The sequence below is a fragment of the Chaetodon auriga genome, chromosome 13 (assembly GCF_051107435.1).
Source record: "Chaetodon auriga isolate fChaAug3 chromosome 13, fChaAug3.hap1, whole genome shotgun sequence".
NCBI classification, from domain to species: Eukaryota; Metazoa; Chordata; class Actinopteri; order Chaetodontiformes; family Chaetodontidae; genus Chaetodon; species Chaetodon auriga.
This window is the reverse complement of record NC_135086.1, coordinates 6,424,073-6,442,223: the sequence shown is the minus strand read 5'-3', so window position 1 is coordinate 6,442,223 and position 18,151 is coordinate 6,424,073. Positions and strand designations below refer to the sequence as shown.

General features: G+C 41.7%; 1 protein-coding gene across 1 annotated transcript in view; it reads left to right on the top strand.

Moving 5' to 3' along the window:
• Window positions 1-421: 421 nt before the first annotated feature.
• Window positions 422-18,151, top strand: part of pth2ra (parathyroid hormone 2 receptor a) — a 38,748-nt gene continuing 21,018 nt past the window's right edge. The window contains exons 1-7 of the mRNA XM_076747102.1: window positions 422-487; window positions 5,584-5,689; window positions 7,205-7,315; window positions 7,924-8,045; window positions 9,298-9,395; window positions 13,485-13,668; window positions 17,994-18,147. Coding sequence (XP_076603217.1) covers window positions 422-487; window positions 5,584-5,689; window positions 7,205-7,315; window positions 7,924-8,045; window positions 9,298-9,395; window positions 13,485-13,668; window positions 17,994-18,147 — 841 coding nt within the window. The remainder of the gene's footprint in view (window positions 488-5,583; window positions 5,690-7,204; window positions 7,316-7,923; window positions 8,046-9,297; window positions 9,396-13,484; window positions 13,669-17,993; window positions 18,148-18,151) is intronic.

Sequence of the window (18,151 nt, the reverse complement as noted above, 5' to 3'; positions counted from 1 at the left end):
CACGTGAAGCTCACTTTCCCTCCCCTCGCGCCTAGAGCTGTTGGATGTTTCCACTGCGAAACTCATCGCAGACTAACAGGGATCTCTGCCGGCGTGCGTCCGGGACTCTCCCTCTGCGGAGGCTGCGATGACACGGTCGTCATTTCTGAGGAGTCATTTCTGAGAAGCTCTCCGGGCGCACGAGAGCAGGACCTGGATGGGAAAACCATGTGGAATGTTTGATCTGATGAATCCGACCGCCGCGTCTTTCTCACGGCTCAGTTTTGTATCACAACTGGAAACTTTTCAACGATGTGAAGCTCTTAATCAATGATGCGCCGACAAGAGAGCAGATGTTCATGTCGAGCGTGAGGCTTCCTGAACTCAAATAATGGATGGTATTAATTTGACGCGGCTGGAGATGAAGGCAGACGGACCAATTATGAACTTGTTTGTGTGGATATCTGCTTTAAACTTTTTCTTATGCTGGACTTTGGTTGACGCACAGGTAAGGACGGTTATGCACCAATTTAATAAAACGCTTTGACACTCTCTTCTTCTTCTTCTGAAATCATATATATATTTTCCTTCACTCGCCTTTTTAGGCTGCTCAAAAAGACTTAGCATAAACATATAATCATATAATTGTTGGAATAATCCCATGCAGAAAAGCCAGGAGCCGCAATATGTAGCAACGTGGCTCAGTCAAGTTATAAAGAGCACTGAGCTTTCCTCAGTATTACAGTGATGCTGAGGTATTTGACTTCATCTACAGAAGGAAACAAGCACAGAAGTGATGACAACCCAGGAACAAACAGTCATATAGTTTATGTATTTTCTGACTGGACAGAAACTGGCTGCCTGCACAGTGTGCAGTATCTCTACAGCTCTGTAACACCTCACCTGTTGATACCAGGCTGGCATGTGTCTCCTTTTTCTTGTGCATGTACGGGAACGTGACGTTTCTGTAGCTGTTTGTTCCTGATTTGAGGAGTTGTGTCAAAACCGTCAAGAATTGCCAATTTGTCTCACACTCTGGCCATATTACATGCTTTACAGACCGCTTTAAAATCTTTTCAGCATCTGATGGGAGTGGATGTGGTTTCTAATTAAAAGATTAAGTGAAATGATACCTGGTGCCAACCCCTGGAAAGAGTCAAAGCTAATCAAATGGTAGAGGTGCTGTTACGTTCCAGGTAGGAATTGGACTCAATAGCAGACACACACACACAGGGAGTAACTGGAAAAATAGGAATTTATTAAATGTGCAGTGAGGAAACTTGTAGCTGGAAAGTCCTGGCAACAGCAGGGGAGGCATGAGGTTCAGTGGTGGAGAGCAGTTCATAGATATGATGGGGGGCACAGCGCTAAGGTGGGGAGAGTACCTGCGTAGAGGGTACGCGGTGGTGGAGGTACAGATGGAGCAAGGTGGTGGTGGTTGAGGGTTGGAGGCTTGAGACAGGTGGAGGCAGAGACACTGGAGCTGGAGATCGATGCTGGTGAACTCAATGATCCCAAAACAAAGGAAAAAGACGCAGGAGATGAGACACTGGGAGTAGATACTGGAGAACAATCACTTGACGATAACTAACAGTTGTAACACCAGTAACTGGCCAACAATACCACTAAGCAGTGGAAACAATCTGGTGACGAGTCTTCAGCAGTCCACAGTCTTTAAACTGTGCTGACTGTGATGAGTAGGAGCCAGCTCCCAGCCACCTGGAGAACCACGCCCAGCCTCTGCCGAAAAAGGAAACAGGAAACACAACCCCACAACTCTCCACAGCACGTAGGACCCAAGTTTTCCAAACCACCACAGGTACTTTCCTCTCACGAGATCAGATTCAAATGACTGGTTTTGAATGTTGGCAGTGATTAGCTGCGGCAAAAAGGAAAAGGGCGGGTGAAAGAGTGCAGCATGAAGCAGTGAAACTCTGACAAGTCAATCAGGAGACGTGCTGAGTTATTCATGACCGACCTGTGAGTGACCCCGAGCTGATCAGAATGGAGTGAAAGCTGCAACGTGTTTGCTGATGTCAGAGCAGGAGGTTATCAGCACCACGGACAGCACCTCCAACAGCAGGACCACTGAAGATAAGATAAGATAAGATAAGATACACAACATAAGATAAGTTACAACAACAAGAATAAAAAGAAGTTGTAGAAAAAGAACAAATAGACAATAAAGAAGGATACAAAATAAAATCAACTTTATATACGTACATTATAGGACAATTAAACAAATGTTGTTCCTCTAGTGTTTTTTTTAAAGCCCCAAGTATCTATTCATCCAGCATGGGACTGATTCTGTACTTTAATGTAACCTAAAAGACCCACTCAATTAATTTTGTTAGGCTACCTCCAATATTGATACTTACAGATTGTTTTCTTATTTTTCTGGTAAAGTGAGATTTTTCCTCATAAACACACTCAACTTCAGTTTCACTTCACCTCTTTCAGTCAGCCTGACATCAGATAAAAGGCTCCCTCCTGATTGTGCATGAAAAGGAGGTGCCTCAGGAAAGGAAACTTCTAAAAGGAATCACGCTTCACTCATCTCTGAGTGTGATATAAAATATGTGGTTTGCAGGCATCTTAATATTTGCATGCGTATTGATCCTACACTCCTCAGTGAAGGAAAAGAAATGTGCCTGGAAGTTTTTCCATCTACATGTTTTGTGAAAAAATAATATATTACATTACATTTGAATGGAGGGTGTTTTAATGGGCCTGCAGGGTATGTTTAATAGTGAAAGGCCAACATGTGAGGACTGAACAAATACAGTTTGACCCCTGACTGACCATATTTGGCCCTGGTATCACAAAATTTGCCTCTAATATGAACTGGAGTGTCAACTTGTGAACTACCTCTTCATGCACAATGTAGAAGAAGTAAAGTCAAAGTTGACTTTTCCAGAGTGACGACTGGCCTTCTTCACTGTCTTTAACATATTCAGGCATAAGTCCAATTAGTTAGTTCAAGCTTTCCTCCCACTACAGCTGCAGTCTGAATGCAACCAGGGAGACATTACTGAAAGTGATTTACTGTAATAAACACAACTGGGAAATTACACTTCGCACAACTTGAACAATGGTGGCAAAGTCTGAAGGACATTCAGTATGCCTGACTCGTCTGCTTCATGGTCTGTCGGGAATTTCATTTTAGATGGTTCTGTGAACTTGACAGACCTACAGGTTATGAGGCAGCACAATTTATTCACATTTTCAGTGCACATGTGGTTGTGAAATAACCAGAATTAATGCTGGGTCTGGTGAAAACATGGTGAACATTATATCTGTTAAACGTCAGCATATTACCTCGATCACTGTTGGAGTGCAGCCTCACAGACGAGCTAACATGGCTGCAGACGGTTTAAGTATTAATTTAAAAATAGCACAGCAGTGTTCATCGTGTTTCAGTCAGTTTAAACATGTTTTTGATTTAGAAATGCTCCAGTTCCCATCTTTCATTGGCTTTCAGGGCTGATGTCAGTGCTATGGCATTTCTCAGGCTGAGGTGTTCATGATACAGTCACTGTGGGAATAGGTTCAGGAAACATGAATGAATTATGAGCAGAGTTTATTATATTGGCCGTGTCCTTTATGAGGCCCTGAGAGCTTGGTTTTACAGCTGCAGGTTGCATCTTGTGTCCTCACATTACAGGAAGCCATTCCAGATGGAGGTTCAGGAACGGGGAAATCCCAGGAAGGTGTAGAATCAGAGCGACTTGTTGTGGCTTTGACTGTATCCAACTTAAACTGAGCCTTGACTGCTAGGCTGAAAGTAGAGAAGTGTAGAGCCCGGTGCTGACCGAGGCTGTCCTCTTCTGGGCGTGATGACCACCTATCGTTCTTCAAGCCGGCTTCATCAGCTCCCCTTCGTGCTGCTTTCAATTAAAGCAACAGCTCTTTCCTCCTCAGTTGCACAGCTTCTGAGCAGTCTTCATTTACGCAGGTGTTTGTGCCCTTTAACTTCTTGGGAGGAGAAAGGACACTCAGTTTGTCTTCAAAGATTTTAGACACTACTCCTTGGCTGTCCCCCTCCTGGCACCAGACAATCCTCTGGGCATACTCAGTATCAATACTTGTACCATCCAGTCTCAGGTTGCTTGAGAGCTCTTTCGATTCTTCCATTTCTCTATTTTTGCATCCGCAATGCCATCAATCAAAATGTTTGCCCTTCAGCTTCTTTGCGTTGTTTTTAAAAGTCAAAAGTTTCAGTCTCTTTATGTCCCGTTCTCATCTCTTCATACCGACCTTGAGTGGATTCCAAGCTGGTCCTCAGCTCCTGTAACAATGATAACAACATCCAGCCTTTTGTCAGTCCCGTCCACGATCAGCAGAACAAAGCATTTGAAGTGATGCTGCTGCTGAGGTAACATCTCTTTGCAGAACTCTCTCTGCTGTTCCAGTAGATTGAAGAGTGCACTCATTGTAACCACTGACTCATCCTCTAAAGAGGATTCTTTTGCATGTTTAGGAGGCATAATCTGTTTTACCAAGATGTACCATGAGTTGATAGATGCTGGAGATGTTGATATCCAGTCAGGTCTCTCCATCAGAGGCCTCGTAGACCCAGACGTCCCTCGAATGTGTTGACAGCTACAGGCTCATTAATTGTAGTAATATTTTCCCCAATTTTAAGAGAAACATTCACTTTTCTTGAATTGTCACCTGCTGTTTGAGCAAGTTCTTTTAAGGCTTCTTTTACGGCTGCAGTGACACAGTTCTGGGCACACACCGATTAAAAGTCAAATATTATAATTTACCAAGTAATATTCCTAAATTTAGAAAAGTGGGCTGTTTGAATGGAGGTTATGGCTCCCACTGAATCACAGAGTTTCACATAGAGCTGCACAGACAGCTCTGTATTCTGTCAGAGTTGAATGTAAAATGAGGTAAAACAGATCCCACCTTTCCTTCACTCCTTTGTCAGCTGTCTGCCAGCTGGTTGGACAGATGGAGGTGTTTTGGACACAGATGCTCCTCCCAAACAATATCATGGCAGTTCACACTTGTAAAGTGGCGCTAACTGACTGCACAGTGACAGAAAGGACTCTTGCATGACATCAAGTTGTGAACAAACAAAGCTGAAATGCCACAGCAATAAAACAGCAGGTCCAGCTACCTTTGACTGCATTCGTCCACTGTAGAGATCAACGACACTACAGCTCTGATTCCAGATCATACCCACTCATGATACTATCACCTGTTACCAATGAACCCGTTTACCTGTGGAATGTTCCAAACAGGTGTTTTTGGAGTGTTCCACATCTTTCCCAGTCTTTCGTTGCTCCTGTCCCAACTTGTTTGAAACGTGATGCGTAAAACAATGAAAAATGTGAAGTATGAACAAATGAATAATCCTCTGTAATGCTAAAAGTAGACAGGATTTTATATTTAAGTCTGAATTTCACAATAATGTGAAATAAAAATGTTATTTCTCTCTGTTTTGACATGATGACTTTCCACCACAAATGTTGTCCTGGCCCACAGCAGATGGCGTGTCAGGATGTCCCAAATGCGACTGAAAAGCCAAAGGCAGCGGGTGAATTCCCCACATATACTGGCCACAGATCTGATCTTGTTTGTCGTGCTCCACAGATGGGCTTTGATGGTCCTCTGTCTGCTCAGGAGCAGATGTTCATCCTTTATGAAGTCAAACTGCAGTGCTACCAGAACCTCTCCAACACCGATCCGGGGGCCACAGGTACGAAACGTGCACTGACGTGAGCAGGTGCCACCGACGTCCTGTATGCTGAAGAAATATTTGCACATCTGAAGCCCGACCGGCCTGCGCTGCCTTGTTAGGATCAATAAGCTATTAGTGGACATAACTGGAAGTGTGATGTGGCCTGATGCACAATTTCTGTTCCAAAACTTTGCAACGAATGAAGCTGCAATTACTTCCTGCCACAAGAACACTGAGCTTGAAATAATTTGGATTTTAAGCTTTGAATAGAAACACAGAATTATCACAGAAGCTGAACATTTTTTACTTTCAAATATAGCCTTTTGGACTGATTAATACTTACGATTTTGGACGAATGTTCAGCACTGATGTAAGATGAGCTATTGACTTGACTGAAAGAGCATTCTGTCTAAAAACTGCACTTTAAAATGTGCATATGTAAGAGTGTTATCAGTCTGTGGCTGGAGCAGAGAGGAGCAGAGAGGTGGTTTTTGACAACATACATGTTTAATCTGTTAATAGCTTTTGGCAAAAAGAAACATTTGTTACTAAAAAAAAATCAATCTCGACTTAATTTCTCACAATGTGAATGATATTCTGAAAAGGTATGTTTGAAGATTTCATCACGCTTCGTGCTTGTTTTTAAGCGCTCAGTTGATTTGAAGACTGAAAACTGTCAATCTTAAACTATCTGACATCCAATAAATGCACTCAAAAACAAGTGTAACAAGTTTGCAGAACTAATTTAGGAGAAAATTGGGTTCTTGGGACATTTAAGGATATTTTAGGGAGATTCACACCAGTGCCAACGCAAGCTGTTTTTTTCCTAATTAAGACTATTAGAAAGTCGTGATTTGGTCATTTAAACTGCAGAAATCCTTCCTCTCAGCTTTCAGACCCTGTGGTTTGTAAGCCTACATCTAAAATTACAACCACAGGAGCAAATAATTCTCGATAACTGCAGGTAAAATCTTCTCTTTTCTGTCATTTCCATTGACCAACAACAAAGCAAATTCTAGTCGTCATCTCATGGGGACAGAAGTGGTGATGAACCCATCCTGGTTAGTCTGTTTTGTCTCATCAGGATAATCTCTGTTCTGTTGCCCCCTCCTCTCCATAATCACATATATTGCATTTCATCATTTAATTGACCTGATTGAGAGTTTTCAGATTCTGTAATCAGACAGCAGTGAGTATACTGATTTAATTGCCAACTGAGCAGCAGCATCAAGCTGCTCACATCTATTCACCGGAGCAGAAAACTTCCCCCTTCTGGAATAATTTAATGATTCAAACAGTTTTAATAAGCTGTGAGTGAAGTGATTACAGGAAGAAAAAAAGCTTCTAAAAGCATTCAGATCTTTTACTGAGTACTCATACCACACTATAAAATTTCTCTTTTGCAAGTAAAAGTACTGCATTTGAAAGTTTTGCAAATCAAAATATAGAGCAACAATAGAGAAGCTTGAAACTGAGTAGATATGTGTGTGACAGTGCGTGCATGCTGACTAACTCCTCCTCTTCTCACTGTAGATGAGACGTGTCCTCCAGACTGGGACGGTCTTATTTGCTGGCCCCATGGCTCCCCCGGGCTGGTCACCAAGGTCCCCTGCCCGTCTTACATCTACGACTTCAATCACAAAGGTTAACAACACTGAGAGCTAGAAGACTGCAAGGAACATTAAATGTAGAGAGACATTCAGAGTGTTAGTGCTTTTTAAAGAACTTTCTGTTTTGCTGAGATACTCTCTCACACACTGTTCGGGATGCTTAGACTGGTGAAAAAATGTTGTTGAATTATGTGAGGTCACTAATAACAATAACATTATTTCTAATAAGAGTAATGATGGCTCTGCTCTGTTCAAGTGTCCCAGTAAAAGCCATGACAGCGTGACACTGAGCCAGCATGAACAATAGCAGAACCTTGAAACTGAAGCAGATGAATATTTATAACTGTGCTTTTCTTACTCTGATGTGTCAAAATGTGTCATATATCTGTGAAAACATAGATGAAAAAGGTCAAAGGAGCTATCAGGGGAGTCAGAGATATCAATCAGTATCAGTCCTGAGTCCTCATGAGCCAAAATGATTCGATTCACGTGCAGGTTTATCATGAGAGTTTGAGGCCTTTTACATATCAAGGCTTTAATAGGATGGCAGATCCACCTGCATGAAATGCTCAGCAATAACCAGAATTTTTTTTTTTTAAGTGTTGTAAATATCCAAAATTGTGTAGAAGTATGTTTTTACAGGACACGCTTACAGGAAGTGTGACGTCAACGGTTCCTGGGTGTTTGTGGACCGCTGGAACAAAACCTGGACCAACTACTCAGAGTGTCTGCGCTTCCTTCAGCCCAGTGACGAGGACGGGAGAGTGAGTATGCAGCAGCAGCTCATTTACTTAGCTGGTCTACCTAGCTATTCCAATGTTATTCACATGCATGCATAACACATAGATTGTTAGCATATGTAGCACCCCAAGCTATAAATCCAGTTGGACAAGCTAACGTGAAGGCTCGATGTGAACAGCCTGAGATGCTCAAATTAAATCAAATGTTCGGCGGCTGTGCGCTTCTTCTTATGTCACGACACATTATGCAAAGTTGGTTGGTGGCACAGAGGTTCAAATTCTCATCACACGATGGTGCGACAAATGAGCAGCTCTCACCATCCTCTGAAACAGTAGCTTCCACCTTGTTTTGCTTGTTACTCTGTAATATGAAACAATGTCAGCTTGTGGCGGCTCGTCACAGGCTGCATGTCTGTCAATTATTGGCAGTTCATTTAAAGAGTGACCTACACTGCTTTCCATTTCTACAGCCGAGAGGAGCTCAGACCACACAGTATTATATAGGATCACCATTTGAGAAAAGTCTGAGATGTAATTTTGTGCAGCAGGATTGTGTTTCTTCTTATTCTTTCATCTGTAATCACCTCCCAGTATCTAGCATTTATCTTGCATCCTCCTGGGAACCACTGCCCTGAGGAAATGTGCTCTTTTTCCTCGTATGTAGCACTTAGCAGCTAGTTACTAAAGACACAAAATAAAATGTTCATTGATTCAGTTTCTTTTGAAATTCGACCTCCTCATGAACCGTATCACCTGATGGACTTTTTGCCATTTACTCTGTGGAATGAAAAGAAACCAGGGATGGAGCCGGGGCCATCTTTTGTTCACGGTATCAGCTGAATCTTCTGGCTCCTTTGAGTCTGACCACTGCTTGAAAAGATGACATTATCTGATCAGACAAACAGGTGCTTTGGTCCTGACGTTGCCTCCACTTTGTAAGCATTCGCAAAGCCCTTTATCGGCCACAGATTAAGGATTTAAACCTGACACATACATGCTAATACTTTATAAATCTAGTGTCTGTGAACTTCAGACAAAACACACACACAGTAAGAGCTCAAGGAATGGGTTACAGCTCCATCCTTGAACGTGTGGAGGCTAGCGGCATTGTCATCAGTTTCAGCTTTAATATTCAGTGCACCTGCTACTTCCATCTTCTCCTGTCAAAATGCAAATTCAAGACGAGACCCCCAAAACACCAGTGGTGAAGGCTTCGAAGGTGCTCCTGCTACACCTTAAAGAATGAACTGAATAGCAAATATTTCTGTGTTCACAGCAAGACTTCTTTGAGCGGCTGTACGTCATGTATACCGTCGGCTATGCTGTGTCCTTCAGCTCTCTGCTGGTGGCCATCTTCATCATTGGATACTTCAGGTACCATAGTATTTCCTAACATATAATGATGTGCTTTCTTTCCTCTGATTGTACTCTAAAGACAGAAACAACAGGAGGTGATCCTCTACTCTGTCTGCATCTTCTCACCTTATCCTGCATCCTGTGAAGTACAAAAACACCAACATTCAATGCCTGACAACAGCACACTTTTCATGTTATCCAGCTGATTTTAAAAAGTGTCCAAGCCAACAGCAACTGCATTTGTCCTTGTGACACTGGCACCATTTTGTGACACGTGCATCTCCTCAGCCTGTATGTGTGTCCTGCTGTGTTCCAATTGCAGCCTACATTCCCAACCACCCTCTTTTGTGCTGTTCTGCAATCCCAGTGACAAATTTGCAAAATTGAGGAAGAGCAATCATGCAAATCATTCGATTGTAGAGTGAGGGGTTGCTGGATTTTATGGCAATGGAGGTTTTGCTGCTAAAAAAGCACACTTTGTGTCATGTCCTGTTGGTACACAATCATGTAGTAGGTGCACTTACAGTTGACAATGTAAGGTTGCTGTTGATGACGTTATTTATATGATGACGTTATAAGCTTGCAAGTTTAGCAAAATTGGACACTTCTTACATTTTGTTGATTTCTAATTGTTCTGATTCTTTTTTGTGTCTTTCCTAATGAAATAATGTAGAAACTACAGTAAAAACACTCTTTACAAATAACTAAAAAAAAAAAAGCTGGTACTAACAGGGCAACAGGAGCAACAGGGGACCCGACAGCAGACACCTGAGGTGGAGCTAGAGCAGCTCAGTGGTTTTAATCACACAGTGAGGTCCAAAGGCTTTAGGGACAGTGAAGCAGGCAAGGGTCATAACCGGAGAAGGTAGCCGAAACTGGCAAACACATCTGACTAGGAGGAAAGAATCGAAAGTCAATGAACAAAGTCCAAAACAGGAAAGAAAAAGGAAAAGGATACAGAAGCCAGAGAGCCAAGCCATGAAGCTCACAGCAACCAGACTTAACAAGATGCCCAAGAACAAAGAAAGTGAGCTGGTATATATAGTGATGAGGGAATAAGATGCAGGTGAGGAGGTGGGCGGGGACGTCCAGGTAACTGCAGTCAGCTTGTGCAGGTAGGTGTGGCTCTCAGGTGGAAAGGACAGCTGGAGGATAGCAGGTGTGAAGAGAAGAGCAGGGGCTGGAGCGAGGGGCCGAGAGGAGCTGAGGGGCAGAGTGTGAAAACAGGTGTGGACTGGTGATTGAGGGGTCTGCAGCGGGTCCGACTTTCATGCACAGAGACCAGAGTTTGTGCTCCATCACAGACCTTCACTTATTACCTTTAAGCGCTAGCATGGCAGTTGTTCTACAGAACCTTGTAAATAGATGGCTATAAGACATCACACAAATGTTTTTGTCCTTGCAAGGCAACAGTAGCGTGTTAGCATGTTAGCTGAACTCCCCCACTGAATGCTTGGGTGGGAGCAGCTTTACATGCACAATAATAATCCCACACTGACATATAATGAAAGATGAATGAATAATGGAACCACGTCCTGCTGCTAATGACTGCGCTACAAAATTTCTCTAATTTCATGCTCAAGATTACAGCTTCAATGGCAAGTCTAAGCAGCTAATTAAAGAACACAAATAAAACTCATTATATGTAACTGCAAAATCCATTTTTACTCTTTAAAACTGCAGCATATAATGGGGTCGTGTTCTGCTGTTGGCTGGTTACATGACTGGGATTTTCATGTACTGTACTTGCAATTGCTAATATGTATAGTGTATAGTAAAAATATGACTTTATGTTTTGGGGAAAAGCATTCATAAAATAGATCAAACAGCTACTAATTCTTTATTTCACTGGTCTGGACTTTTTAATATCTGTAAAATCATTATGATTTAGGATTTTTCTGGGAACAAAAATGTAATTTATAGGTAAAATGGAGGCAAATCGTGCTCTTCCAGTCGATTAATTCCATTAAATTGCCAGTGTAACCCTGAGATTCTTCCAGTCAGTGCACAGCAGGTCAGATGAATATTGAATAAAATATGAATTGAAAATAAAGTTTCCTCTGCAGTTGAATAATGAATTAAATGGAGTGTTTCTTTCAAGGAAATACACATTTCCCCTATAGTTAGAAAGAAATTACATAGTTTTTTCCAGAAAACTTTGTAATGAATTATAAGGGAATTCACAAATCTAAAATGAATACGGAAAAGCAAAGGAAACAAAGGAACACTGCTTCAGTTTTTCAGAGTTGTGGGTGGAAACTGGAGGCAGAATAAGAAAATCCCTCTGAAAAGGATTTGAATGTTACCTTGGATCCAGAGCTCTTGTTCTGCCACCACATTGTGAAAAATTTCAACTTATAAAATCAGATATAACTTAAATTTATTTTATTCATCTTTTGAGCTGCATTAAACCTTTTACATTCACTGTGAGCCACAAATCAATTTCCATCCTGTGATTCTGTGATAAAGACGATGTCCATTTTTAAATTAAAATGCATTAGAAATTAGGAAAATGAACCTCGATGTAGCGGAACGGATTAACTCCCTTTGCTTGTGCCTGAGAGGAAAACAAACAGAAAGAGAAAGAGCTTTTCTGTCCTACAAACAGCCTCCTCGGTGAAAAGATCAAAGATAATTTTTAATGTTGTAATTCCATGTGCAAGGCTCTCCGGGTGTATACAGGAGGTGTAATAATACCATCTGACCTTCAAAAACCTTTTGGAAATCCCCGCCCACTCAACTGAAGTGGCCCTGCCTTCGCATTCAGAGCCTGGGAGGGAAATACAGGAAGCAAGGAGAGGCTTTTGAATGCATTTCACAACAACGGTGGATTTTATTATGGGAAATGGAAGTCGAAAGCTAAGTCAACAGCATCTACCTTCTCAGACAGGAAAGCCCCCACGGTGATCAGGGCTGCATGTTTGAATAGGAAAACTTCAAACAGAGAGAAAACTCAAAGGGCCATCAGGATGCCTCTTGACAAACACAGGCCTGTTCTCTCCTATGCATGCGTCTGACTTCATTAAGCAGCTTTGATTTGTGCTCTTTCCCCTCTCTCTGCCTCTCTGCAGAGATACTGTCACTGTTAACAATATGCATCGCCCAGGATGAAGCTTTATTTATAAAGTGAACCTTCGCAAAGCACAGCCACCAATCAGCTTATACGCAATTATGGGATGTCCAGGATATCTAATACAACCTAATGAGACCAGTAAAAGAGATGGACATGAATGCAAAATAAAAACACTCAAATGCAATGCAATGCAAGTAATTGATCCCTGATAATCAGTTAATGAGGAAGCAGTCATATCGTTTTAGTTTCAGTCGGTGCCGAGTGCATTACCTCCTTAAACACCCCATCACCATGCCCAACAATGAAGACGATGACATCACGGCTGATTGAACAGATTGGAGGTCTTTTCCCATAATTACAAGCAGCAACAACAACAACAATGTGAGAAAACATGTATTTATACATGCAGCCCGGAGGAGTGTCAACGAATACGATGAGGTGGGATACAAATGAGCAGCTTCTGGGTCACCGTGAGAGGGGCAGTGAAAGCAGAAACATGTGAGACCTGAGTCACCTGCTTCCTGTTGAAGCTCAGATGGACCTACAGTGCAGTAGGTGGTTGGCTGTGTTTTCTGATGTTCAATGTTTTGTTCCGCCGTCAACCTCTGCAGCTGATTGTGGAGAAAATGGAGGAGAGAAAATGACATGATGGAAGCTTTTAGTTGCAATCAAAATGGGAGTGTTACAGTCAGTGTTCGTCTCATCAAGATGCTCCAACGTGGCTTTGATTTTTTTTTTCGTGTTTTTATTCTATGCTTTTTACCCTTTTATAAAGGATGAATTGTCCTACTTCTCAAACTAAATAAACTACTTAAAAACCCTCTCGCATTAGCTGGAAAACAAAGCTGCTTTTCTGAGCTCATGAAAAGTTGACTTTCAAGAGGTCAGCAAAGCATATGACGATCTGATGAGGCATATGATGATCTTAAAGAGTACGTGCTGTTGGATAGTTTAAGCTACGACAGTTCATTTGCATTTCGCCGTGCTCTAAATAATTTGTCAATAACTGTAAATACCACGTGTTTTCCCGACAGACGTCTTCACTGCACCAGAAACTACATCCACATGCACCTGTTTGTGTCCTTCATGTTGAGGGCCGTCAGCATCTTTGTGAAGGACAAAGTCGTCCATTCCAGCGCTGGATTGCAGGACTTCGATTCTGCCCTGTTGGACAACTTAAAAACAGTTAGCATGGCACCACTGGACACGTCTCAGTATGTAAGTACCAGCTCTACTCTGATCTCAGCTAATAAAGCGGCGAGTGAAAATGACTGAAGTGGCACTTGTCAGTCAGTCTGCCGTCTGGTGTGCTCTTGAATTGTGCGTAGAGATAATGACGCATCTGCTGGTTGTGCGAACGGCCTTGTTTTGCTCTTCTCAGGGATAGAATTTCCTTACTAAGCTGCGCTGCAGGGAAAATAATACAAAGAGGACATTTTGTACTAAAAGGACTGAATACGGTGTGCGCACTGCAGTTTAATTTGTCTGACTCAGATAGCTGAAGCTATCGGCTGTATTTTTACACATAGCGTAAGAGACTGCTTACTACGAATTATCACTTAATCCTTGTGTCTTTCCTGTGGGTGGTGGCGTGTATCCAGGCCGGCTTTGGTGGTTGGTTTTAGAGTCAAATGTCCAAGGTTGGGTCCCTGGCTACATACATTAGTGTCATTTTAGCCAATAATAATATGCATGCATGAATCCTCTCTCCTGCATGCTGATTGTTCTTTTTTAAAAGTAGCTTAACTTCCTCTTAGTGACTCCTGAGTACTGTAAGCATTAAAAACAACTATGCGGCTTCATTAAACCCTCACTATAGTTGGTGATGTGGAATTTCATTGCAATTACACCATACAGTGGTGTAATTATACTCCAACCACACAGCACTCACAGCTTCGGTAGTTCATGAAATTGCACATTTTAGTATGTTAAGTGTTTCAGGAGGACAGTACAATTAATTAGATGGACACCTGAAGTGAGGATAACTACAAATTCAATAACATTCTCGTGAAACAATGTTCAAGGCTGACCTTCAGCTTAGTGAAAGAAACTGGGAAGGGTGCATGATGAAGAGAGGCCCTCAGGCTGGAACCAGCACCGTGCATCCGAACGTACAGCTTGAGGAGACTGAGAGTGAAGGAAATCACAGCTGCGAGAAGAAGAGTTAACAGGAGACATCGTTCTGGTTCTGAATGCAAATAAAAACAGTGTAATTGGTTTATGCTGCAGGCACCTTCCTGATTTCTGATGCTGTTATCAGCACAGTAAAATTAAACCAATGTTCTTTCTTTCCTTTTTCTGTCTTTTAAAAATGAAATTGTGCCACAGAGTCAAGTTGCTTTAAACGTTGTAGCTGTGAGACAGGGTTGACAAATTTATAGCCTCAGGAGTACAAATGTGTTTTTTTTTCCTTTTGAAAGGAACATTTTCTCTATTTTCATCCGAACGATGATAAAGATAAAGACGCAGCAGTCTACTCATTTGGCATCTTTGGGGTTGCATGAGGAGTAATCTAAAAAAAAGGTTATGTTATCTTAAAACTGCAGAGGACGCTTTCATTATTAAAACTCTACAGGCGAGTTAATCAGTGACTCAGCACCAGTAATAATAATGATAATGATAAGAATGATGACAATAATAAACTTTATTTGTATTGAACCTTTCATACGTGAAATGTATCCCAAAGTGCTTTGCAACAAAAAAAATCACATGTGCGTCATTGACATTGACTACATCCGTGATTGTCTGTCTGCTGATGATCGAAGTGCTCTTCAAGGCAAACAGTGAACAATGTGTGTGTCTTGGTCCAAGTCCATTAAGGGGGACCTTAAAATCAATCCTGAATGCTACAGGAAACCAGTGCAGAGCAGCTAAAACTGGACTAATGTGCTCTCCTGTCTTGGTTCTGGTTAACAGTTGAACTGAGAATTTTGAATGAGCTGAACTATTTAAGATGATTAAGATATCATAGTCAGTCATATTTTTTTTTTTTTAGTGAACTTTAGACTTTATTTTCATCAGAATTTAGTCTGAGGTTGCTGATTATTTCAGTAAGAGCAGTTTCAGCGCTGTGATTTGTTCTAAAGTCTGACTGAAATTCCTCCTTCCTTCCTTTGGGCAAGATGCCTGTTGGCAGACATGGATTTATAATCTTCAGGATGACTTCACTGCTTTAAAAATGCTGTAGGAACAGGGTCAACACAGGAGGTGGACGAGTTAGACTCAGTGAGTCCTGTAATCTTTTTTACAGGGTTTGCTGAGCTCATCTGTGTTCACATTATTTTGTTACTGAAGAACGATGCAAGTTCCTCACAGCTTGACGTGTGGGTGGGGTAGCTGGTCAACGGTGGAGAAGTGCCAGACATGTTGCTTTGTCATAGAAAGTCATGCGTTCTTTGTATAAATTACAGTGAACTGTGAGCCTGGTTTTCCTTCATTTCCTTTCAGCTGCTCGACAAATTCTCTTCCTCCCTTTAGCGCTGCTGCTGTTTAACCACGGGGTCAGCTGACCTCTTTTTAACCTTCAGTGGAGCAACAGCGCTTAAAGCAGCATGTCATTTAAAGAGCAGTCCCAGCTGTGTGGCTCAAACAAACACTGTCACTGTTTAACTCTGCTGTTATTACCAAGTCCAGAATGTCACCATGCCGATGAGTGGCTTCATTCACACGCTGGCAAAGTTCAACGCTGTCCAGTGAAATTCAGAAGCTCCGTAGTTTGGGAGTTTTTGTGGATATAATATTCAGGTCTCCACTCAGGATCAATCTGTCATATCCAAGAATTAATAGCTGAATGTCTCGGTGGCCCATCCAGTGTGCTGATGAGCTCTGATAGTTCTGCTTCGACCTGAAGAATAAGATACTGAACTGATGTCACCCGGGTCAATGCCATCACACCCAACTGTGCAGAAAAATTCAACCCCTCCTCCTGTCCTGTTTTGTGTGAATTGCTCATTCTCACATTTTTGATGCAACGTTTCAATCATCTTTCAAGCTGTGCAGTCTCTGTCAGTCGCCCACACACTGTGCCTTTCCTGATCAGGTTTCCAGCCACAGAGGCTGCCGCTCTTTGGAGGTCACGCTCCAACAGTAATGTGATGGCTGCCTTCTAAGTATCCAGGATCCGCTTTTTTTGTAACTTTTTGGCAGAAAAAAGAAGGATAACGGCAAAATTTTAGTTATGTCATTTTTTAATGAATTGAGGGCGTCTGAACACACTGAATGATTATCATTTGTTTGGTTGAGTTCAGAGAAATCTGGGAATCCCGGTCCGGCATCAAAGGTCAGGATTGCTCATTTCACTCAGGTGATTTGAGCCGTGAATAACTGTGTCGGGTTACCAGTAAATTTGTCACCCTCCAAAGAGTGAAGGCACTTCTCTTGATTTGTGCTGAACTGTGTAATTTCACCCTGGCCCTGGAAAATCTCTCCGAAGATGGCTCTAAGAGGGCATGAAAGGTTTAAATAAAAGTGATATGAGTAAGAAACATTTAGATGGATATTCTGATTTATTTACATATTTATACAGTGAAGCTCATCATTTTATGGGACTTGCTGTGGACTAACGTGCAGCTCCATGTTTGCAGCTTGACGTCACCGTTTGCAGACATTCAGCATTTTATTATCTGGGTTTTCACATGTGCCTGTTCTGACATGATTAATACCCACATTCACAATGCATTTATTCTGTGCCTCTGGAAATATGTGGTCTTAAAGGTGCATTTATTATTTTAATAGAATTTTACTGAATTTTTAAGATCCCCTCCAGACATGCTTTAAGCCACTGTGCAGGACATGAAATGCTCAGAATAATAATTTGTGTCTAACACGGTTTTTCAACAAGAAAAAGTTCTGTTTCCCGCACTCCTTCTATGAATATGCAAATAAAGCTCATTACGGAAGTTGAACCATTCGATACCAGATGCTAATCTCACAAAATCCAGGTGAGCGCAGAGGAACATTTTCCCCTCAGCAGATGCATGTGAAAACGAAATTGTAGTGTCAAACTCACACACGTCAACCTGCACAGTGAGAGTAAAACATCCAAGAGAATTAACATTAATTATTGCATCATAAAAACATACAGTACAATATGCTTGGAGATATACTTGTTTTATCGATTATAGATTATGACACTTAAGATGAGGAGAAGTGAAGAGTAAAATATGAATAGATTACAGCTTTGCACATGTGGCACGTCACGATGTCGTCTTTAGAGGGAAGCCTTTTATATAGCACAATCACATACTGTGTGTTATCTCTACCACTCTGTGTAGTATCAAAAGTAAAAGTGGTGATTAGTAGTGATTTTTAAAGTAATTTTAACTGCATTTATTTCTGAAATGACATCTTTAATTTTAGAGATCAAAAATAATATTTGTCAGTTCGTGAGACTGGATTTGAGGGCTTTGATTCACATGAACATCCAGTTTCACGGCTGTGTGTTTTTCTTCACTGTGCCACAAGATGTGTGAAATGCTTTGATCACAATAGCACTACAAACATGCAGACAGGATGCCATAAAAGTGCTCTTTTTTTGTAACCAGATTGGCTGCAAGGTGACGGTGCTGCTCTTCATCTATTTTCTGGCCACCAACTATTACTGGATCCTGGTAGAAGGCCTCTACCTCCACAGTCTCATCTTCATGGCCTTCCGATCAGACTCCAAATACCTCTGGGGCTTCATACTCATCGGATGGGGTGA